The 24692-nt window shown below is 43.8% G+C and overlaps 1 protein-coding gene across 4 annotated transcripts; it reads left to right on the forward strand.

Moving 5' to 3' along the window:
* The first annotated feature begins 79 nt into the window (after window positions 1-79).
* On the forward strand, window positions 80-18885 carry LOC148885065 (thyroid hormone receptor alpha). Of its 4 annotated transcripts, none has more exons than XM_089019196.1 (10): window positions 80-220; window positions 5814-6781; window positions 10434-10651; window positions 13336-13397; window positions 14845-14966; window positions 16144-16291; window positions 17108-17313; window positions 17380-17523; window positions 17961-18219; window positions 18538-18885. In XM_089019196.1, the coding sequence occupies exons 3-10, from the start codon at window positions 10599-10601 to the stop codon at window positions 18786-18788; spliced, it is 1245 nt and encodes a 414-aa protein (XP_088875322.1). In that variant the 5' UTR covers window positions 80-220; window positions 5814-6781; window positions 10434-10598; the 3' UTR covers window positions 18789-18885. The 4 variants fall into 4 exon arrangements, with proteins under 4 accessions (XP_088875322.1, XP_088875324.1, XP_088875325.1 ...); XM_089019198.1 differs by having other exon boundaries at window positions 14866-14966; XM_089019199.1 differs by lacking the exons at window positions 80-220; window positions 5814-6781; window positions 10434-10651 and adding an exon at window positions 11899-12264 and having other exon boundaries at window positions 14866-14966.
* The last annotated feature ends 5807 nt before the right edge of the window (window positions 18886-24692 follow it).

Consider the following 24692-nt stretch of genomic DNA (forward strand, 5'->3'; position numbering starts at 1 on the left):
TCCTCGGCAGCCGAAGCAAAACGTGCACCGTCCTGACCCGCATTCGCGGTTGGGGGGGGGGGGGGAGAGGTGGGAGGGGGGGAGGGAGGACGCGGCGAGGCGAGCGCGCTCACGAGGATCGCGGCGGAGGCTTTGACAGTCGCGGCCGCACACGCGCCACTCGGCGGAGGGGAAGCGGGCCAAGTGGGGAGGGAAGAGGCTCCGACGCCCTTTCGGAAAGGTAAATACACCGTCGCCGATCATGTCCGACGCGTCGCCGAATTGTTGACGGATGTTGAGTGCGAGTCTTGTGGGAAAATGGAAGGGGGGCGGGCGGGGGGGCGTCCACCTCCCAGGGAACATTCAGTGCAAGGTGAGCGGTTGTCCTCACGTCAACTCGGCCTGCGCGCTAACGTGACCTAAACGTGAACGCCGGCGGCCGGAAACGCCTCGAGACCGGCGACACCCCCCACCACCACCCCCCTCTCTCTCAAGATACGACCGCAAAGCGAAATTGAACCTTTTTCTTAAAAAATGGCTTTAGTGGACGAACGCGTTGCCCTTTTTGGAGGAAGATCTCGCGAGTTCCGTCGGACGTCGCTTTTTTGGGGGGCAACCTCAGAGCTTCTTTTTTTTGTTGCCATTTTTTTGTGGGGGGGGCATGGCCAGTGTTGCTTTCACGAGGTGGTTGCAGGCGAGTGTTGTGCGGGACCGGCGACTGTAATTTAACGCCGTCCACTTGGTCGTGCCAAGTCGCCAGGCGGTACACGTTGTACTCGACGCAAGCCGCAACGTTATGGCCACTTGGCATTTGCACCACTCCGATAAATACCGACAGGAGTTATTAATAATTGCCTTCCTGCTTTATTATAATATATATATATTTTGGGGGAGGGGGGGGGGGCTTTGAACTTTGGAACGGTGTGGATACAAAGGTTGTTGTTTGAAAGACGCATTTGATGGTGATGATGACGCTGGGACGGGTTGCCAGATTATTTACACCAGTGCAATGGCGTGCAGTCAGGAAATGTTGTTTTTCTGCTTTATGTTGGAGAGCAACACAAGACTGTTGTCACTTGTGTCATTTTTATAGACAATTAAACTCATGGTTGTCAAAGTCGCTTTTTTGTCGGGGGGGGGGGGGGCGGCTACATTGTAGTTATTGTTTTTCCTCTTGGGGGGGGGGTTATGAATTTTGGGAACCATTAGCATATTTCATCCCCTCCATAGAGAGCGCACGACAGATTCATGAATAACTAGTTTTCAAATTTAAACTCCAAAAATAATGACTATTTAAATTGTGGTTTACATGGGACAATTTTACATTTTTGGTTCGGACTTTAGCTCGTTCGCTAGGTCATTCGCTAGCTTGTTCGCTAGCTCGGTCGCTAGCTGGTTCGCTAGCTCCGTCGCTAACTGGTTCACTAGCTGGTTCGCTAGCTCGTTCGCTAGCTCGTTTGTTTGTGGTTTACATGGGACAATTTTAAATTTTGTTTGGGACATTATAGCTAGCATCATAGCTCGTTCGTTAGCTCGTTTGCTAACTCGTTTTCTAGCTCCTTCGCTAGCTCCTTCGCTAGCTAGTTAGCTTGCTGGATAATAATAATAATACATTAGCGTTGAAGTTTAATTTGCTTTGGCAGGCTGAATGGAATGATGTGGCGGGCCTAATTTAAGCAATCTGCTTGGTTTTATTTTCAATTAAATATTTGTATCCATTGTGTTTGCTATGAAATGCAATTGTTGAATTTCAACTTTAGGAAATGTAGAGATATGATTAATGCACATCTTTCATTACGCCATTTCAAACCTTGTCCATGTTGTTGTTTTTAATAATGTAAACATACCTATGGGATCACCAAATCAGATTTACCCAGAATTGCAACCGTGCATTTAATATCACGATTCAAAAAGACAAATATCGGCCCAACGGGATTTCATCGTAATTATTTCATTTTTATTTGTCGTCAGCTGGAAGACAGAAGAACAATGGTGGAATGAATGAAAACACACGCCAAAGCTATTTGAAAATATCCCAATTGTATGTTTACATGTAAAGCTATAATCTCCGCTTTGCATGCCAGCAGCCAGACATGACCTCCTTTGACGTCGGTTGCTAACGCGTCCCCCCGCCTCCCGCCATGTTCCCATACAGCTTATTGCTGCAAGGCTGCGTTCTGGTTTTCTGAGGTTAATGCGTAACGTATAGCGGCACAGCGTGTTTGTGGACGAAGGGTGGGAGGAGACTGTTTTTCTTTTCTTTCCCGTCCGTCTCCTCCGCCCCGCCTGCCCGTGAGAATGACTTACATAAGAGTCCCGCGAGGATCCACCACCGCCCGCCCGCTAGCGTCATCAAGGTGGAGACGGCGCAGGTGGGGCCGCCGGCGCCGCTCCATCCGGTTTGCCGACTTTGCAAAACACGCTTTTTCAATCCGGGCAGGTGTTCGCCATCTTCACCGTACGCACGCTATTCAAAATCTGAATCTGAATCGTCGTTATTGGCTAAGTACAGTGATGCCTCAGCGTACAAACTTAATTGGTTCCCAGAAAGTGTGTGTAAGACGAAAAGTTAGTCGGCCAAACATTTATTTCCTATAAGAAACCATTAAAATGAGAATAATCCGTTCCCACGTCCCCATAAAAGATAATTTTCTACTAAATAAGCCTTAAAACTACACAAAATAGACCTTATTTTACATATAATAAATGTGCTATTGTATTGTAATTAAAGAAATAAACTGTACTGTAGAATAAATTGGATTGATTGGATTGGATTTGCCTTTATTAGTCTTGCAGTAGAGAAATTTACATTTCACAGCAGCAAAGTTAAAGTGGTCTTATTTACCTTTGTGATGGTAGTTGTCAATGGATGGTAGCAATGGTTGTGTTAAGTTCATCCTGTCTACTTGATATCTAATTTAAAACGGGACATGAACGGTTATGATTTACGGACAGCGTTTCACTTGTTTGAGGACCACCGGACTTGGGCGTCCTGATGGCGTGTCTTCGTTGTTTCATATCTTCTACGAATTTTCTGAAAAGTGAAGCCAATGGAGAAGAAACAATCGTCTCTCTGAGAGTGAAAGTCAGCGAGAGCAAAACCTGATGTTTGTTTAGTCATTGAGTTGTTGTTTGTTTTAAGTTTCTCTGAAGGATTTCACTAAGCTTACAAGGTTCAAATTATCCGGGGGAAATCTGAGCCATGTGATTTTTAACCGACCTGGACTGTCAGCATTCAGATTGTTCCACTATTTTGTCTAAATTCCATCGGATTGGCGATCATCGACTATAACTGACCAGTTTTTGTGATTGACAAGACTCAGTTAGCCATACCTGATTAGCGTCCCTGCATTGTTGAAGCCTCATTCCTGCTGACCACTGAGCCAGCGTTAGCGGGACGCTTTGATCTGGTCGCCAGCTAATCAGACGGCAGGAATAACGCATCTTCAAAAAAATGCTATGAGATTACACATGAATCCATCTCGGACCTGGAGGGGTCTTTCTCGACTTGATGCTGATCAAAACCCAAGTCCTTCATCATCAATACGACCTTTCCAAATGCGCAATGCCATTGTAATGCATTTTTTAAAATAATCTCGCACGCCATGAATGATTTTTTAATAAGCAACAGTTGCTCCCTCATGGCTCTGTCTTAGTTCACATGCAAGATTGCGTTGAATAATTTGCAGCGCCTGAAAGCGCCTTTCACACACCGGGCCACTTTGGCTTCCCGAAGACTGAGGGAGGGTTCAGGTTTTTTCTTCATGCGTTTGGAGACGGTTTCGCCCTGGATTTCGTTTGTGCTACTTTTCAAAGTCACCTCTGTTTTTTGTAGGAGATGAAAAATAATATTGGCAAGGGAGCGCAGGTCACACGTGTTGAAGGACGCCAAGTTTTTGAGTCGGTCGGGAGGGTTTGAGCTAAATTCCGTCTGACGGGTAGTCAGTCCACCAAGGTCACGCTGGGCTGCCGGATGGGGGGTGGGGTTGGGGGACATTTCTACAATCTGTCTTCTATTGTGGTCCCAGAGCCAAGTGACGATGACATTAGCTATCTTGCAGTATAACTGGGACTATTTTGCATTCTTTTGTTAGGAACTTGTAGCCGAGTGGTTAGCACGGTGCACAGGTAGTGAGTTCCAATCCCGTTAAAAGTAATGGTTAATGCCGTGTTGAATGAGTGTTGAAGTGTTGAAAATGCAAAGGTCAAGGCAGTGAGATTTGATGCCGTCGTTTGCGGTCGCGATGGCGTCGTTGATGGTCATCGTTTTGGGTCGACCATCTTGTCCTATTTACCTTTTTGAGCTGCAATTGTCTAAAAGTGGCTCGCGCAGAGCATTCCAAATTGCTCCGTCTACCGTGCGCTCCATCTGGGCCTCATTTGGGGGGAAAACATTGATTAACACCCGCTAGGTCGGTGGGGCTAATCTGGAACGAGGCCGAGATGCGACGGGCGGACAAGCGAAGCTTTGTTTGCACCCTCATTGTTGTCGTTCTTTCATCCGCTGCGTCTCGCCGTCCCTTTGGACTCGCGTGAATGAGTTGAAGCGGCCAGACTGCGGCTGACCACTGACCGCCTACTGAACTCCTGCTCCGCTGGGAAGCAATCAGGGCTCGGATTTGCCTCCCATTGGAGTTGGGGCCGATGGAAGGATGTCAAAATGTCCATCTTGGTTGCTTTCTGAAGGGATTTTGACGTCCAATCCGTCTCGTATAGTGTACGGACGAAGCTCCAAGCGTCATTATTTGACAGTGTGACCGCCGGCTTTGAGGACAGCGTTGGATACGCTTCACCTTTGAAAGCATGAAAACGGACATACAATCGCTCACGTATTGCTGCTTTGACGCCAGAGGTTGACCACTCTGGGGCCGTTGCCATCCAGAGCTCCTCTCACATATCAAGTTGCTAGCCAGCCAACCCAATAATTCATTTATTCATTTAATTATTCATTTATTTATTTATTTATTTAATTGTGTGTTTATCTATTTGCGTATTTATTTATTTATGTATTTATTTATTTATTTGTGTATATCAAGTTGCTAGCCAGCCAACCCAATAATTCATTTATTCATTTAATTATTCATTTATTTATTTATTTATTTAATTGTGTGTTTATCTATTTGCGTATTTATTTATTTATGTATTTATTTATTTATTTGTGTATGTATGTTTTAATGTATTTATATTTTTATTTAATTATTCATTTATTCATTCATTCGTTTACATATTTATTCACTCATTTATATATTTATATATTTATTAGTATTTTGCTATATTGATTTATTTATGTATTTATTCATGGATTCATTCATTCATGTAATTATTTAAATATTTAATTGTGTAATTGTGTAATTTTGGAATTATGTAATTGTGTAATTATTTATATTTATTTATTTACTTATTGTTTATATTTGTATTTGTTTATATTTTTATTTCTTCCAACTTTTGTGTTTATTTATGTTTATTATTTTTATTATATTTTCATCTGCTCTTTTATTTATTTATATTTTTATTTGTTGTCATTTATGTATTTATGACTTTATATATATTTATATATATGTATTTTTCTCATTTATTTATATATATATATATTATTTATTCATTTATTCATTCATTTAATTATGAATCTTGGTAGCTATCTACAGTATTAGCTATACAGCTATCTAGCTGGCTAGCTATCTAGTTAGCTATCTATTAGCTAGCTAGCTATCTTTCTATATATTTGAGTTACTTCTGGTTTGAAATCTGGGCTCCTTTTTTTTCCCAGGGTGCTTTATTCCGATAGTTATTTTTCCCCTCTTGTGTTCATCTTCCGCCATGTTTTGTCTTTGCAGGGGGGAAAACCAGTGATGAGACCCCCCCGGACAAGTCAAGACAGCCAGCGGCCATCGAGCGCCCACGCCAAAACAAGACCTCCTTTGATCGTTGGCGCATTTCAAACCACCAGCATCCATTTTCTTTCTGACACCTTCCGAGATCAAAGGACATTTTGACAGTTTTACCTCCTCATCTTCTTTTCCAGAAGAAACGTTCACCTTTGACCTCCTGTGGAAACACACAAAAAAGGGATAGCAACCATTTTTTTAATGATCTGAATACCTCGGGGATACTTTCCACTGATCTACCTCTTCCATCCCAAAAAAACAGCCAACCCAGTGACCGCAAGGCAGCAAATCCACACACCTGTGACCTCATCCTGCTGTTACCGTGACAACCTGGATTGCCTCTCAAACTCTTGTTGTTCCCGAACCGAGCGACCTCTCATCCTGGGATCTCAAATTGACCTCTCTTGAGTCCCCCACCACGCATTAGTTTTGACTGAGCTAAAAAAACCATCAAAATAAGACCAACCAGAACACCTTGAACGCAGAAGCGAACCGTACACCAGCTGCCCCCCCCCCCCCCCCCCAACCGTCCATCTGATGATATACCTCAAGTTGATCAATCGTTTACACACCCGAGTGGAAAAAACGAAAAAAGGGAAGCAAAACCTGGTCCATTTCAGCATCTTTGATTTGCCTTAGAGACCACCAGTCCGAGTCCACTTTGGACTCCGCCCCCCATTACCCACAAGGCCTCTGTTTCCACTTGCTTCTGAACCTCAACGTTTTTTTGCAGCAGATTTGGTTCCCAAGGTGCACTTCCTGTTATCCGTCCGAGGGGGGGGGGGATGTCGCGGACTTGGGGCAAAAGTGGACGTGGCACGACCTAAAGTGGAAAATCCAGACTGGGTCAAAGGTCAAGCGCCAAAGAGCTCAAGAGAAGATGCCTTAAGAGTCGGGGGAAAGGAATGCGCCTGACGGTGAGTTCTGGATTTTTTTTCGCCATTTCGTGTTGGTCCGCAGACGTCGTTAATTATTTATGATCACAGTGAAAGGGGGGGGGGGGGGGGCGGGGGGTGAATAATGATGTTGAATTTGGTGAGCGCTACTTTCTGCATAAGCGCAAATTGCGACAGGATTTTTTGTTTCACTGATGAGGAGAAGAAAAAAAATGCTGATGAGTTCATAAAAGTGTAAGAGTCTACATTCGAGTGCGCTTGATTCACATTTCGGGAAAACAACACAAAAAAAAGATTTGTACAGGTAACATCCGACTTACGACCGAGTTCCGTTCCGACCAAACGGTCGTAAGTCAAAATGGTTGTAAGTCAAAACGGTCATAAGTCGAAATGGTCGTAAGTCGAAATCCATTCAAAATGTTGACTCGAGACTCCGAGGCTAAATGACTCGCAAACTCTGGTGCCATCACGCGGTCGATTGCTGTACGAGCGTGAGATGCTGGCTGGCTGGCTGGCCAAAATTGTTGTGCGCGTTGCCGGCCTGCTAGCTCGTTGCGGTGCCTGCCGTAGAATTAATTTTTTTTAAATAGGGTCTGGCGATCGTGGTCGTAAGTACGGGTGGTTGTAAGTCGAACTGGTCGTAAATCAGATGTTACCTGTGTAAGGCAATCAGATTATAACGTTGCGACAGTAGAGGCTGGGGTTGCGCAATACTTCTTCTAAGGGGGATATAATAATAATAATAATAATAACAATAATAATAATAATAATCATCATCATCATCATCATACATTTCATTGATAAGCGCCTTTCAAAACTCTCAAGGTCACTTTACAGTCACGGGATCAGTTTTGCTGTGGGTGAGCAGCGGGAGCCACAGGCGCTAATGTTCACTCAACCCGGAAGTAACTCAAATAGATAGAAAACTAGCTAGCTAGGTAATACATAGCTAGCTATATAGATAATTGATCGATAGCTAGATAGACATAATACATTGCATTTTAAGCGCCTTTCAATAGCTATCTATTTGCTAGCTATTACATATCGATTCGCTAGCTAATAGCTATCTATTCTCTAACTATTACCTATCTATTCACTAGCTAGCTAGCTTGTTATATATTTGAGCTAGTTCCGGGTTGAGTGAACGCTGGCGCTTGTGGCTGGCACTGCTCACCCACAGGAAAAAAACATATCTTTTGACTGTAAAGTGACCTTGAGAGTTTTGAAAGGCGCTTAGAAATATCATGTATTATTATTATTATTATTATTATGAGACATTGTTCACAGAAATAGACGGATTTCTGACCCCCCCCAACAATTTTTTGGGATGGTGGGGGGCGGGGTCTATGGGGAGGGGGCGGGTCCAAGCCCCACCTCAGATAACCTCATTCCATGTCGCTCACATGTAACGTACGGCGTAATTGATAGTCGTCTCACATCATGGCGCCATAACTTATTTCTGGCCTCTGCTTCCAGTTGCCATGGCAACTCACTTAGCAACCCGCCGCCGCCACCTGTGGCTCAGCGCCGCCGCGATGTAAAGGAGACGCCATCCACCAATGAGATTCCCAGCATTGGAGGGGGGTGGGGCTGTTAGCACGAAGGGGGCGGGGCTGTTTCTCACTGGCATCTCCAATGGTGTTTGGAAGTTGCCAAAAAAAGGAAGAAGAAGAATTAGCCGCTTTGGTCAATGCGAAGCTGAAGATGGGGCGAGTGACCCACTTCCGCCGTGGCAACCAGTGCAACGGGGACAAACTCATCCCGCCCGCCTCTTTTTTTTCGCGTGAGACTTTGCTATGCGTACAATCCTCACGCACTCCCAAATGGGCCATTTGATGAGTCATCCGCCATTGTTGCTGAAAATATGTGCAGTCCATTTTGATTTCTTGGATTTGACGTCCCCAAGCATCAACATCCATAAACCAACAGAACATAGACATTTAATCCGAGTGACTTAGCTATCTATTAGCGGTCTATTCGCTAACTAGCTTTCTATCTGAGTTACTTGCGGGTTGAGTGAATGCCTAGCTAGCTATATATTAGCGAGCTAGCTTTCGATCTATTTTAGTTACTTCACGGTTCAGTGTGGCTGCTGCTCAAATAGAAAGAAAGATAGCTAGCTAATAGATAACTATTGAGATAGATCGCTAGGTATATACTGTATATAATAGATTGCTCGATAGCTATCTATTAGCTAGCTAGCTAGATTTCTTACTATTTGAGTTGTTACCGGGCTGAGTGTCTAGCTATTAGCTATCTATTGGCTAGCTAGCTAGCTTTCTTTCTATTTGAGTTACTTTCGGGTTGAGTGAACGCTGGCGCGTCTGGCTGCCGCTGCTCGCCTACAGAAAAACGTATCCTGTGACTGGAAAGTGACCTTGAAAGTTTTGTAAGGCGCTTATAAATGAAATGTATTATTATTATCAATTTATAACTGTTTAAGCAAAACTTTAATAAAAATAATACACATTTCCAAAAGGACCAGTTTGGGTTTACGCAAATTATAGCCACTAGATGGCAGCGCAGGCAGGCTAACGGCAACCTTCGTTTTAGGTCAAAATATCTCCTGTTGGCTCCTTCCAAATACCCAAAACTATACATATTATATATTATATAATATATTATAATTATATTCTACGTCATAATTTCAATTCCTGACTAAATTTTGTGAATTAAATTCAATTGAATGACTCGAAATGAATGAACGTTTTCACAATATTCAAATTTCTGAGTTGTACCTATATATAATAATAATAATAATAATACATTTCATTTATAAGCGCCTTTCAAAACTCAAGGTCATTTTTCAATCACAGGATACATTTTTTTCTGTGGGTGAGCAGCGGCAGCCACATGCGCCAGTCTTCACTCAACCCGGAAGTAACTCAAATAGATAGCTAGTAGATAGCCAATAGACAGACAGCTAGCTAATAGACAGCAAATAGATCGCTAATAGAAAGCTAGTAGATAGCCAATAGACAGACAGCAAGCTATATAACTGATAGCCAGCCAGTTAGCTGATATATAGAAAATAGATAGCTAATAGGCAGCTAATAGATAGCAAATAGATAGCCAGCTAAATGAACTCTTGCATATGAAAAAAATAATAATAATTGCAAAATAAAAAAATCACGAGCATGTAGGTCAAAATCTGATTCAAGGTGGTGCAATTCTTTAAATGTCCCCAGCAAAGTCAAAGTCAACTTTATTGTCCAATATATAGCTAATATGCTAACATTAGCATGCGCTGATGAAATTAATGTCCTCTCGGACCTAGCGTGCAAGGCACTTAGAATGTGGCTCAAAAAGACAGACAATTGACAACAGACAATCAATACATGTCATTTGCGAATGTAAAGTGAGCTGGTGTAGTCATGCAAAACAAACAAAAAGTTGAAGTGAGGTCTTGCAGGGAAAAGAAAAACCAAAAAATCGAGTTCAGGATGATAGCACAGCATGTAGCGTGTACTCTGAGTTTGGTGAGTGTGGCAGTGGGAAGGGGCAGGGGGGGCAGGGCTGGGAGGGAGTTGAGTCTCCTGACTGCCTGGTGGCAGAAACTGTCCTTGAGCCTGCTGGTCCTTATGCAGTTTTTGAGAATGATCGGTTTTGTTTTCGGGCTGGGTGGGGTCTCCCCTGTACCGACCCCCTTCACACCTTCTTTCTTCATTTCTAGCTTTGATTTGCCTCAGCTGTCGTTGTGCCAACCGCGCTTCTTCCGTCCAATGGCTGCCAGCATTCCCACGCGGCCGCCTTTTGAAGGCTCCGCCGGCGAGTCGTGAACCGTGAGCCGTCAAGCTCGTTGTCCAGTCCTTGGCTGCTGGACGGGCACTCAGGCTGAATGGAGACAAAGTCCAAGAAGCAGAAACACTCAGCGCTCAAAGATGACAAAGGGTGAGCGCAACAATTCTGCTTTTGTGTCAAAGTACACCCAAATCAAACTTGTGAAATGCAATGCTCATTTATCAAGCTAGCTAGCTAGTTGTCGTTCTATTCAGCTAGCTGGCTATTCCCATAGTTCACAGGTGTCAAAGTCAAGGCCCAGGGGCCAAATCTGGCCCGCCTCATCATTTTATTCAGCTCACGAAAGCAATCTATCTGAATAGAAAGACAGCTAGCTAGAGCGGTCACTTGCTCTCTAGCTCGGTCGCTACCTCGATTTCTTGTCACTAGCTTGTTAGCTCGGTCGAAATCTTGATAGGTCATTGCTAGCTAGCTAGTTCGGTCGCTAACTAACAGCTCAGTCGCTAGGTAGCTTGGTCACTACCTTGATAGCTCATCACTAGCTAGCTAATTCGGTCACTACCTTGCTAGCCCATCGCTAGCTAGCTCGGTCGCTACCTCGATAGCTCGTCACTAGCTAGCGTGCTCGGTCGCTAACTAGCTCAGTCTCGAGCTAGCTAGGTCGCTTGAGACAATAAGAGGGTGACTTTTAAGTTTGGCCTCATCACGCCATCGCCGACGGACGTTTTTTTGTGGCGTTTCCCGCCATGCCCGCCATCTTGAACTGGTCTTTGTTTCCAAGCAGCCTCCGCGTGGCCTTTGGAGTTCACCGGCTTGACTCCAGTCGGGACTTTTTCAACATGGAAGCGCACGGCGGCACCACCCTTTTGGAACATGTGACAAAACAACGTTACACAACCCTGGCTTGGCGCTCGGAGGCAGCGTTCCTCATCGATTAAATCAAATGCCAAAGTCTTACTTAACGCAAGCGGGAAAATCACGAGTCGGCCCTATTTAAGAGGGGAGGGCGGGTGTACGTGGTCCAGGCCGACAGACCCTAAATCGGAACTCCACGATGAAATGACTTCAATCCAATTTATTGCAGTAGCGATGATGGCATCATGAGATGCGGACACAGATTTGCAATTGAGAAGAAACAAAGACGGCATTTGGGGGGAACGCCGGGGGGTTGGGGGGTGGGGGCAAATCCCAGTCAATTTAAATAAAGACTAGTAGACAGGAAGTGGCTGGATTCTTGCGCAACTGATCAGGGTGAAATTAATTTGATTTTCATGCCACATGATTACACACACGAACACACACGAAGGGGGCGCGGTTGGAGTGCAGGAGGGTTGGATTAGAGCCGCCAGAAAGGAGGAAGACAGAATATGAAACAAGGAGGGGCGGCGTGTAAATAAACATCGTAGTCATCGTTGCCGGCAGTCGCTCTGCTGCAGGCTGACAAACGACGAACGCTCCAAAAGTCGCCATCGCAAGATCGACTCGTTTGACGCTTTGGTGAACTTTTGCGAGGTCAATTTCAACGCGCAAGTGGGGGCAAGTGGGGGCAAGTGGGGGCGGTTGGACCTCCACGTTGAGTACGGATCAATGCCGTTTTGCCAACCGCTTTGAGGATCTGGACTTCCTGCTCTGACAACTTGATCATTCCATTGCAGCAACGCTGAAACTGCCCCCCAAAAAAACCCACATAATTATAATAATAATAATAATAATAATCAGAGTGGGGGCAACATGCATATTCTGCAGCCATATTGCATCAACAGGTTGGTGGCGGTCTTTTTGCTCTTGTTGTGGTGGCGGATGTTTGACATTTAAAAAAAAGCTCCCGGCGTCTTCTTTTCTCTTTGCTCTTGCGCAATTGTATGCCCGGCGAGTAGCATTGTTTTTTGCGATGCTAATCGGATTGCCACAAAACGCCGGCAATGACAGTTTGTGTCGAAGGTTTGCGGCTCTTGTTATTATTTGTTGGGACATTTTGCGGAACGTTTTAGCACCGGTGTCAAAGTATAGGCCCAGGGGCCCAAATCTGGCCCGCGACCTCATTTTATTTAGCCCGTGAAAGCAAATCATACTTCTGAAATTCCAAGCTCATCTATCGAGCTAGCTCTTTTTCTATTCACCTTTCTTGTTAGCGACTGAGATAACTAGCTAGCGACGAGCTATCGAGGTAGCGACCAAGCTATCAAGGTCGCGAGCGAGCTAGCTCTCTTTCTATTCAGCTTTGTTGTTAGCAACCGAGCGAACTAGCTAGTGACGAGCTATCAAGGTAACTACTGAGCTAGCTAGTGAGCTAGCTCTCTTTCTCTTCTGATAACTGGCTAAACACTTACAACCCAGGTGTCCTAGTTAAGGCCCGGGGGCCAAATCTGGCCCGCCACGTCATTTTATTCAGCCCGCGAAAGGAAATCATACTTCTGAAATTCCTAGCTCATCTATCGAGCTCGCTCGCTCGCTAGCTCTTTCTATTCAGCTTTCTGATTAGCGACCGAGCTAACTAACGAGCAACGCAAATTGAACTATACTGAAATTCCAAGCTCATCTATCAGCTAGCTAGTTCTCTTTCTATTCAGCGAGTTGGTTAATCCCTTACATTACAGGTGTCAAAATTGTGGCCCGGGGGCCAAATCCGGCCCGCTACATCATTTAATTTGGCCCGCAAAAAGCAAATCCAACTTGTGAAATTAAATGCTCATCTATTGAGCGAGCGAGTTAGCTAGCGAGCGAGGTAGCTAGCTCTCATTCTATTCATCTTCCTGGTTAGTGACCGAGCTAACTAGCTACTGATGGTGACCGAGCCATTTTAACCTCCTTCTCTCCAACCCCTCTCTCGTAAGGTGGCTCGATGTGCCAAAGAGAAAAAGGAAGAACAGCCAGTCTTCGGTGAAGAGCATGTCTGGTAAGGATGATTCAACCCCCAACTCGGTTCATCCGTCTTGTTTTTGTTTTTTTGTCATCATTGACACCCGTCGCGGGCGGAGCCGTCACCTGAAATGCTCGTCGCGGTGCGTTCGAGGAGTCTGTCGTCTGTCGGGAGAATGAGTTTCGCCGCACCTCATTACGCTCCCGCCGACTGCGAATGGCGTTCCGGCTTTGTGCTCGCCATCCAATTAAGACGTCTTGCCGTTTCCTTTGTCGGCCATGAATAAGACGCCGCCCCCCCAACGCCATTGATACCTGTTAATCAGTCTCCCAAGGGATTATTTAAATACATTCAAGTCCAACTTCATAAGGACGCACGTCGCGCTTTTCAATATCAGTCATTTCCCGTCCGACATATTACTCTTCAAAAAAGACAAAAAAGTGCGACAGATCGTCGTTGCCGTTCAGACGCGGCGCGTATGTTGTGTTGTTGCGCTTTTCCATTCTGCCTTTGGGAACGACCGCATTCCAAATAACGCGCTGGCTTGTGTCGTGACACGTAAGTTATGATATCATAATCGGTTATGAGCGATAGATGACGTGAAATGCGATTATCCGCCTTGTCTGTAGTTTGTGGGAGTCATAAGACGCTACTTTGCAAAAAATGCAACTTATCAATGAGCGCATGGCCACACTCGTGTGATCGACAAACAACAATGCAATCACTTATGGAAAAAAAAATCACATTAAAATTACATAAAAAAGATGTGTGTCTCTCAGTATTTTTATGTATACAATATTTATATATCTACAGTATTGACAGTATTTATATATACTGTATATGTAATAAATAAATAAATAAAATAATAATAATTAAAATATATATATATATATATATATATATATATATATATATATATATATATATATATATATATATATATATATATATATATATATATATATATATGTGTGTGTGTGTGTGTGTGTGTGTGTGTGTGTGTGTGTGTGTGTGTGTGTACATCTGTATATATAAACTGGATATATAAACTATTTTTGTACATTTATACATGTATATATGTATATCTGTATATGTATATATATACAGTATATATACATATAAAAATACAGTATATATAAAAACTATAAAAATACAGTATATATAACCAAACTATATAAATACAGTACATATATAAAAATATATATAAATACAGTATATATATATATAATAACAATAATAATAGTACATTTCATTTATAAGCGGCTAAACTCTCAAGTATATATATATATATATATATATATATATTTTTTTTTTAATTTATGTAAGTGTATATACATCCTGTATATATATATATATATATATATATACGCACAGATGTCGTTTTGTTAGTGATGGGCGGTGGGCCTTGAGCTGGCTAGATGTATTCACCCTTTCTGAATTCCATCCCATCTTTCTCCTTGAACCTCCTCCTCCTTTCCTATAGCTCTTAGCATCTCTGTTCCAGGGTACATCCCGAGCTACCTGGAGAAGGATGAGCCATGCGTGGTGTGCGGCGACAAGGCTACCGGTTACCACTACCGCTGCATCACCTGCGAGGGTTGCAAGGTACAAGTTATTATTATCATCATCATAATAATAATAATAATAATAATAATACATTTCATTTGATTTCTAAGTGCCTTTCGAAACTCTCAAGGTCACTTTCCAGTCACATGATACGTTTTTCTGTGGGTGAGCATCGTCAAGTGTTCACTCAACCCACTCATATAAAGCTAACTCGCCAGCTAATAGATCGCTAATAGCTAGCTTGCTAGCCAGTCAGATACCTTAAAATCCCATCTCAAAAGCCATTTATTGAAAATTGCATTTTCTGTGTCGCTCTTGTTTCTATTTTTAATTGTATTTTATTTATGATAGTACGTATATATGCTTGTCTATGACTGTAAAGTGTCCTTGAGAGCTTTGAAAGGCGCTTAAAATAAATTGTAATAGGTAGCTTGCTATATAGCTAGCGAGCCAGCTACGCAGCTAATAGATAGCCAATAGCTAGCAAATAAAGTGCTCTCATTTTACAGTCACAGACAAGCATGGATACAATAATAAATATAATACAATTACTGTGATACCTTGGCTTATGAACTTAATTGGTTCCCAGACAGAGTATGTAAGGTGAAAAGTGTGTATCCCAAACATTAATTTCCCATAGGAAATCATTAAAATGAGAATAATCCGTTCCCAAATCCCAATAAAACATTATTTTCGACTAAATAAGGCTCAAAACTAATAAAAGAAAGAAAGAAACTGTACTGTTCAATAAAGTTAGCCACATTAGCATCGGGTAGCAATGGTGCAATTGTAACGGCGCCTGTTTTGTTTTGTGTGTTTCCTCCCAAGTGACTCACCGACTGATGTTGTTTTTCTCCCACTTTTATTGCCACGATTTCATAATAAAAGTGCAACTTATTTTGGTGCTGCAAATTGCTTTGTTGTTCTTTGGGCAGGAAGGAAGTTGTGTTTGCCCTCCAGCCTTTTGCTTTGTCTGTGTGACAGTAAGACCAAAGAAGGGGGCAGGAAATGCGATGCATTCCAAACTCATGTGTGACACACTCTTAGATGTTTTTGCAGACGGCACCAAAAAAAAACAACAACCTTTTTTTCTTTCTTGACGACCATAAAACGCTTACATAATGTTATTAATTCTCCTTTTTCCCGTTGGATGTTTATCTCGGCTTGTCACGATGCTTCATAAGTGCCCCTTTTGTTTCTTTTGAACCCTTTGCAGGGTTTTTTCCGTCGAACCATCCAAAAGAACCTCCACCCGGCGTACTCGTGCAAATACGAGAGCTGCTGCATCATCGACAAGATCACCCGCAACCAGTGCCAGCTTTGCCGTTTTAAGAAATGCATCGCCGTCGGCATGGCGATGGATTGTGAGTACGCTCAGGCCACTTATTGGTTAAAGGTAAATCGTGCGGGAACTCTTCCCGACGGCTCACGGAACACACCCAAGCAATTGCCCGCCATTTTGGATTGAATTAGCCTTTATTAGTGTCGCAGTGACCACGATACAGGTAACGTCCAAGTTACGACCGACGTGAGTTACGAACACCTGGACTTACGACCACAACCGCCAGACTCTTTTTTTTTAAAATTCTACGCCTGGCACCGCAACGCGCAAGCAGCCGTTAACGCGTACTACAATTTTGGCCAGCCAGCATGTCACACACCCGCACAGCAATCTACTGCGTGACTACACTCAATACAGTAGTTATAGAGTGCAGATACCGTTTCCTGTAGTACTGTACACTGCTTTTTTTACTTCAGCGTGACGTTTGCTGTCTTTACAAGGAACAATCGACTTACATGATGTGTTCCGATTATCCGCAATAATAATAATAATAATAATACAATGAATTTCGAAGCGCCTTTCAAAACTCTCAAGGTCACCACGGAAGTAACTCAAATAGATAGCTTATAGATAGCTAATAGCCAGCTAGCTAGATATATAGCAAATAGAGAGCTAGCTAGCGAGCCAGCTAAATAGCAAATAGAGAGCTTATGTTTATATAATTATTGCATTATTGTTTTCACTTATTTGTCTCTGGCTGTTGAAAAAAATGCTATTATCCCTCGAAGCGCTACGCCAGCTGAGCTGCTTAGATGTAGTTTTAATTTTAAACGTTAGCTTAAAGGACAACCAAGCTAAAGGTAAACTTGATATACTCTCTGATATACCCGCCCGCCAGTGGTCCTGGACGATTCAAAGCGGGTGGCCAAACGGCGTCTAATTGAGGAGAATCGGGAGAAACGAAAACGGGAGGAGTTGGTGCGCACCATGCAAGAGAGGCCAGAACCCAACACCTCCGAGTGGGAACTGATCCGCATGGTCACCGAGGCCCACCGCCACACCAACGCCCAAGGATCCTCCTGGAAGCAGAAGCGCAAGTTTTTGGTAAGCCTCCAAGGTCGATCACCGGTGATCGTCGTGTTTCCGTGATTCGTCACTTTTTGCCTCCAGCCGGACGATATCGGCCAGGGTTTGGTGCCCACGTCGGAGGGGGATAAGGTGGACCTGGAAGCCTTCAGTGAATTCACCAAGATCATGACACCCGCCATCACGCGTGTGGTGGATTTTGCCAAGAAGCTGCCCATGTTCTCAGAGGTACTCGCTTGGCGTTTCGCTGCACGTTCGCAAGCATTGAATACGGTGATAGTGATGGCTTACGAACACCTCGGCTCACGAACTTTTCAGCTTACGAACTTTAAATTCACGAGAAAATGGATAGAAAACACCGTGAAATCTGGACTCGTTTCAGCTTTATTGATATTTCAAAGGCAGAGCGTAAACTACAAGGTTAAAATATCCCATCGATCAGGCTCCGCAAATAACCCGCAAAAGCCATCTGTACACTTGATGCAAAAAGCTATCAAGCCAGACAAACGGAACACAATTGATGAGGAACTAGGTAAAATGATGGCCGAGAAAGCACGTCATCTTCACTCGGACATCGTCATCCAGCCGTTATTATTATGAATGAATTTGCGAATGGCAGTGAATGAGTGAATTTGTGACGAACGTCGTCGCTGTTGTGTTCCCAGCTTCCTTGCGAAGACCAGATCATCTTGTTGAAAGGCTGCTGCATGGAGATCATGTCGCTACGCGCCGCCGTGCGCTACGACCCGGACAGCGAGACCCTGACGCTAAACGGCGAGATGGCCGTCAAGCGCGAGCAGTTGAAGAACGGAGGCCTGGGCGTGGTCTCGGACGCCATCTTTGATTTGGGCAAGAGCCTGGCCCAGTTTAACTTGGACGACTCGGAGGTGGCGTTGATGCAGGCCGTCCTTCTCATGAGCTCAGGTGAGGAGAAGGCCGTGAATACGGGGTACGGATCCTGTTGGGGTCGGTGGGGGGCAGGGTTATTGCTACGATGTTCTTATCAAAACACCGTGCTTGTTTTGTACTCTTTGCCAATCCACTCGGGATATCTTTTTTTTTCTGTGGGTGAGCAGCGGCAGCCACACGCGCCAGAAGTAACTCAAATAGATAGAAAGCTAGCTAGCTAGAATGGAGATAGTCAATAGATAGCAGGTAACAGCTAGCTAGATAGTGAGCTAACAATTTTGTATAGTTTTTTTTTTGCGTCTGTTCCTCCTAACATCTAACTCCACCCCGAAGATCGCTCGGGGCTGACGAGCGTGGAGAAGATCGAGCAGTGCCAAGAGGCCTACCTCCTGGCCTTTGAGCACTACATCAACTACCGCAAGCACAACATTCCTCACTTCTGGCCCAAGCTGCTGATGAAGGTAACGGACCTGCGCATGATCGGAGCGTGCCACGCCAGCCGCTTCCTCCACATGAAGGTGGAGTGTCCCAACGAACTCTTCCCTCCGCTCTTCCTGGAGGTCTTCGAGGACCAGGATGTGTGACTAGAACCTTCGCCGGAACACCCTTCACGCTAACAAAAGAAGAAAAAAAGACAACTCTGGGTAAAAGGGTGTTTTTGCAAAGAAGGAAGGGGGGGGGAATAATATATATATATATATAATATATATACTGTATATATATATGTATACAGTATATACAGGTAACATCCGAGTTACGACCGGCGTGATTTACGACCACCCGTACTTATGACCACGACCGCCAGGCCCTTTTTTTTAATTCTACGCCTGGCATCGCAACGCGTCCTACAATTTTGGCCAGCCAGCATGTCACACACTAGCACAGCAATCTACTGCGTGACTACACTCAATACAGTAGTTATACAGTGCAGATACCGTTTCCTGTAGTACTGTACACTGCTTTTTTTTTTCTTCGACATCCGCCTGAGTCCCAGCGTGTGTGTCGGGCGACCTCTTCTGGCCGTTAGCAGGTACAGTTATACAGTCATAAAAATGGATGATATGAAATAGAAAATGATAAAAACGACACGAAAAGCAAAGTATGACATTTAAATGAACTGTAGAGTAAACAGTTTTGTATACATTACAGGTACAGTTGTACACAGTAATAAAAATTGATAATCTGAAATATAAACTGATAAAAATGACACGAAAAGTTATACAATTGATAAATGTATACAGTTTGGTATATAATAGTATTCGATAGAAAATGTTGCTTAAAAACAACAGATTGACATTGTATACAATCCTGTCATATAAACGTCACGTCAGCCATTTACGATCGTTTGACTTACGACCATTCGACTTACAACCGTTCAACTTGCGACCACCATTTTGTCGGAACGGAGCCCGGTGGTAACTGAGATGTTGCCTGTATATGATGGGAACATTTGGGTTTTGAACACCCACCGCTTACCTACCACCAGCACTCAATATCACAAGGAGAAAAAAACAACAACATGGCTTCTTTGTCATGTGACTTTGAAAAGGTGTTGAAAGTTCACACTCAAGTCGAACTTATATGCAGACAAAGCAATCCCGACAAGCCGAACCTTATTATTATTATTATTTATTGAATTTTGACGAGCTTTTGCCATTCTTTTGCCCCGCCTCGCAATCTCCTCCGACAATCCCGTTCCATCCACACGCTTCTTTGCACCTTCCTCATCATCAGCGGCGCCACACTTCGGCTCGAACCCCCTCCCCCCTTTATTGAGCCGCTGCTACGACAGTGTTTGCCAACCTACCTCCCTCACTTAGTGAGCTCTCTCCATATGTACACACACATACACACACACACATACTCTCCAAAATACAACATAAATGCCTACAGTTTTACCTCATATCTTGTAAAATGTAGTGTCTTATTTATTGGTGGTTTACCAAGAAGAGAACACAAGCGTGTAGTCTTCGGTTTCTGCTAATCCTTTTTTGTAAAGGGTCTTCGTATCCCGCTACAATGCAGTTACATTTAATGCCTGACATGAGATACAGCTTAGCCCCCCTTCAAACTTTGCGTTTCCATCACGGTGGGTCTGTAAGACTTTGTGTATAATCAACGACGGCTGGCGGGACTCAACTAAACATCTCAGAGAGGTCAAAATGGCGGTCAGGCCATGTTCAAATTTTGGAAAACAAATGGTAAAAACTCCTAAAAAGAACTTGGTAGAGGCAGTGAAGGGGGTGCCGGAGTACCAGTCAAGAGGCGAGCAGTATTTGGGAGCAACTGGAGGACCTTATAAGACTTCTGGGTTACATCATCCGATCCAGAGAACGTCTCAATGTTGATCTTACAGGGTGACCCAAAAAGATGCGTACCCATGAAAATTTCAATTGTTGCTTTGATTAAAAAGCTATTGATTTCAAATTACAACCACATATTATTCAATTTATGGAAGACCATTCAGCAGAGTTTCAGCTGTTTCCGTCAATTTTTAGTCAATTTATGGCTCTCCCAAGATGTGTTCCAAATGTCCACCATTTGGTTGCAAGCAAACCTGTACTGTCGATGAAAAGGTTTCTTCCGCCGTCATCTGTCGGACGTTATGCTTCTTATCCAAGATGCTTCTTCAGTCAACTAAAGTCTTACTGGTAGTATCGGCCCTATTTATATATCCCTACTGTATGTGTACCATACTGTATGTGTATGTGACTGTGACAGTAGGGATATATATATATATATATACAGTAAAGTCTCGTTATATCGATATTCTCGGGAGTGGGAAAAAATATCGATATAACCGGGACTATCGATATATCCGACCCTGTTTGCATGTAATTTTCTCCGTGCATGCATAGAAATAGTATCGATATAACCAGGACTATCGATATATCCGATATCGATATAACGAGACTTTACTGTATATATATATAGGGCCGATACTACCAGTAAGACTTTGGTTCACTGAAGAAGCATCTTGGATAAGAAGCGAAACGTCCGACACCTTCAAATTTGTACAGATGACGGCCGAAGAAACCTTTTCATCGATGGACCACTCCTGTACGACCGAGAGCTTACACAGACCAAAGCTGTACTGGTCTGACAAAGTTGTCAATCACTTTGACACACTCCTCTATCGGCCTCCGCCTGTACGCTGAGCCAAAACCAGCCGTCGCTGATTATATTCAATGGAAGGAAATCCGCATCATATCACGCGAGGTGGCGCAGGTCACCCCCCTCCTTCAAAACAACAAAACTGACACTTTGAAAGTATTTTATCAGGTTAAAAACCGCAGATTTTCCTCAGGAGTTGCAAACCCGGAACCAAAGTAGAGTGAATGTTGTCCGGCAGGCAAAACGGACCTGAGATTGATTGAAGAGAGCCCTGAAATGGGATGCCAAAAATGTGGCAGGCGCAAGAATGGCTGGAATCCCCCTAAACACACCTTCGCGAAGTGCGTTCTTACAACACATTTCTGAGATCGTTACCACGCAGGCTTAGTTATGGTGATAAGGTGATACCAGGGCCAATGGGGCAATCAGGCCAGTTGTAGACCATAATCGGTCAGGACAATAGAAGCAATCAGTGTAGCCTCAGGATATGGTCCTCTGCTCCCCCCCCCAACCTTAGAGCAGGCACCTATCATAGCAGAGGTCTGGAACCGCCACCTCTGGACAGTAGGGATATAAATATATATAGGGCCAGAGCTACCAGCAAATTTAGTTAGCTGTCACGTTAACATCACACACCTTCAAAGAAGTGCAGATGACGGCTGAAGAAACCTTTTCCTCGATGGACCACGCCTGTACGACTGAGCGCTTACACGGGCGTCCCCACAATGTTACAGTAGGCACCATTGAGCCTAGACCTGTTTGCGAGGCAATAAAAGCCCTGTTCAGAAAAGGAACCCCTCGGAATGCCTGTCCGGGCCTTCACCGACTTTTGGGGATTGATAGTAGCGCTGGTCTGGTCATGACGTGGCGCAGTCACATGATCTGACTCTACCGGACTAACCTCATTTCACAGCTCCTCTTTGCTAAACGGGAAAGCAACAAAAACCGCAGGGGAATCTGAAGCGCACCGTGACATAACTCAGAGAGGCCCTAAGAGATCTTAGGGATCGACGGCGCCGACGGTAGCTCCTCTGGAAGCTTCATCTAGCACGCGTTACATATTTCTCACATCACTTCACTGCCGGTGTCCTTATTTCTACCGCCATTGGTGGTGTTTTCAAATCCCAGCGGACTGATTCTACCTCACCTCTCATCTCGGTGCGGTTGGCCTTTCATCGGAGGCGCTCCAACAACTGGACTTGGACAGTCAATCTGCACACATGCACACACATACGTGCACACACATACACGCATGACGCCGAATTGTACAGGCACTCTTTCTAAACGGCCCCCCCCGGTTCGACCCTCGGGAGCCACAGTGGCCCCGAGTCAGGTTGTGGGACCAACGGAGTCTGGAAGCTGATACGAAGACCAGGGAGGGACAAGGTGGGAGGGGGGGATGTTGCGATTAGCGATCTCAATGCTAATCGCCCGGCGCATGACGCTTCCTTGCCCCCATTCCTTGCAACCATTTTTGTTTGTTTTTTGGCAATGGAGTAGCTGGACATTGAGAGCGAAGCAGACCGCAAATATGTTGATGGGGACTTTGTATTTTAGTGTCTTTATTTTTCTGTTTTTGCTCGGGGTGAGCGATTGCAACAAACGGGACTCCGGCGGGAGCCATTTTTGGCCTGCTTGGATGCAGTCGACGAACAACAGCGACTGGTGGATTTGCATCTGGGTTCGTTCATCCCAACCAAGCGGAAGGGGAAGCTAACTGTTTTCTTCTGATCCCCCGCTCCAAGACCCGCCCCCTTGCATAGCTTGTGGCGACGTGAGAAGCTAAAAAAAAGAAAAGGAAAAGGCTTCCTGCTGAGCTTTGCCTGAAATGAACACTTTGGAATAGAATGACACTGAAATCCTCCTCAGCGCAGTTAGCTTTGATATTTTTTGTGGTTATTTTCTAAAGCTAGCATGGACGTAATCATTCAAAACGCCTCCTTTTATCCTTTCATACAGCGATACCTCCGCTAACGAACGCTTCAGCTCACGAACTTTTTGCCTCACAAACATTAAATTAAAGGCAACCTGGAAGTTCGTCATCCATTGACAAATACCATCACAAAGGTCAATAAAACAACTTTATTATAAAGTAGTTTATTTCTTTAATTACAATACAATAGCATGTTTATTATAAATACAATATGGTATATTTTGTGTAGTTTTAAGGCTCATTTAGTAGAAAATGATGTTTTATGGGGACCGGAGAACGGATTATTCTCATTTTAATGGTTTCTTATGGGAAATAATTGTTTGGAAGACAGACTTTTCGCTTTACACACACTTTCTGGGAAGCAATTATGTTTGTGAGCTGAGGTATCACTGAAACTCCTTTCTAAATCCCGTTAGCTTTGAGCAATCTTGGGGAAAAATGATGAATGGAGGCGAATATATTGAAACTATTGCAATAAATCCATTCACGGTCGATTCGACTCAAAAAACAAAACAATTGTTATTTTTATATGATGCTACCGTCAATAATACGAGAGAACGATCTGAATGTGTGTAAAAATGAGGCCGCCCCCACAACGTCGCACCGCTAATCTGGACCAAATTCCGCGCTAACGGGCGGCGGCGTCACGCCAACCATTGCTCAGTTACAGCGCCAAACGCCCTGGCACGCGAAAGCACGTTTAATGTAATCTAATCTATTTTAATTTAATCGAATCTATTTTAATTTATATTAATCGAATCAGACAGGATCAAGTTGAATCAAATCAAATCGCGTTATATCAAATCGGATTGAAACAAATTGAATCAAATGTAATCTATTTTAATCTATTCAAATCTATTTTATTTGAATGTAATCTGTTTTAATCGTATCAGACAGGATCAAATCGGATCAAATCAAATTGAATCAAACTGAATCAAACCGAGTTGAACCGAGTCGAATCGAGTCAAATCAATTCGAATCCCGTCAAACGCTCAGATTGAAAGAAATGGAATCAAATCTAATCTATCTAATCTAATCTAATCTATTTTAATCACATCAAAGTTTAACCAAACCGAGTTGCGTCGAATCGAGTCGAATCGAGTCAAATCGCTCAAATCGAATCAGATTGAAACAAATGAATACATTAGATTCCGGGTTGAATCTGCTCACCCGCAGAAAAAATATCCTGTGACTGGAAAGTGTCCTTGAGAGTTTTGAAAGGCGCTTAGAAATGAAATGGATTATTATTATTATTAAAAAAGGGTGTGGCCTTTTTGGGGCAGCCTACGCCTGTTGTGGCTACGTCGCCCGCTATTTCCAATCCACAGTTAGCATAAAATCCCCCCCCCCGAGCCGTCATGTAGCGCAGCTCGACTCCTCTTAGCGATGTCGTGCTAACAACAAAGTCTTTGACGGGCTGGTGTTCGGCCAATGAGCTTCA

This window comes from Hippocampus bargibanti, linkage group LG17 (assembly GCF_051943395.1).
Source record: "Hippocampus bargibanti isolate YZ-2025 linkage group LG17, ASM5194339v1, whole genome shotgun sequence".
Classification (NCBI taxonomy): domain Eukaryota; kingdom Metazoa; phylum Chordata; class Actinopteri; order Syngnathiformes; family Syngnathidae; genus Hippocampus; species Hippocampus bargibanti.

What these genes read in the sequence shown, in the direction of transcription:
- LOC148885065 (XM_089019196.1), top strand. Translation starts at nt 10,599, where the DNA reads ATGGAGACAAAGTCCAAGAAGCAGAAACACTCAGCGCTCAAAGATGAC. An exon ending in CGTCGGCATGGCGATGGATT is followed by an intron (nt 16,292 to 17,107) that starts GTGAGTACGCTC and finishes CCCGCCCGCCAG; the next exon opens with TGGTCCTGGACGATTCAAAG. An exon ending in CGTCCTTCTCATGAGCTCAG is followed by an intron (nt 18,220 to 18,537) that starts GTGAGGAGAAGG and finishes TCCACCCCGAAG; the next exon opens with ATCGCTCGGGGCTGACGAGC.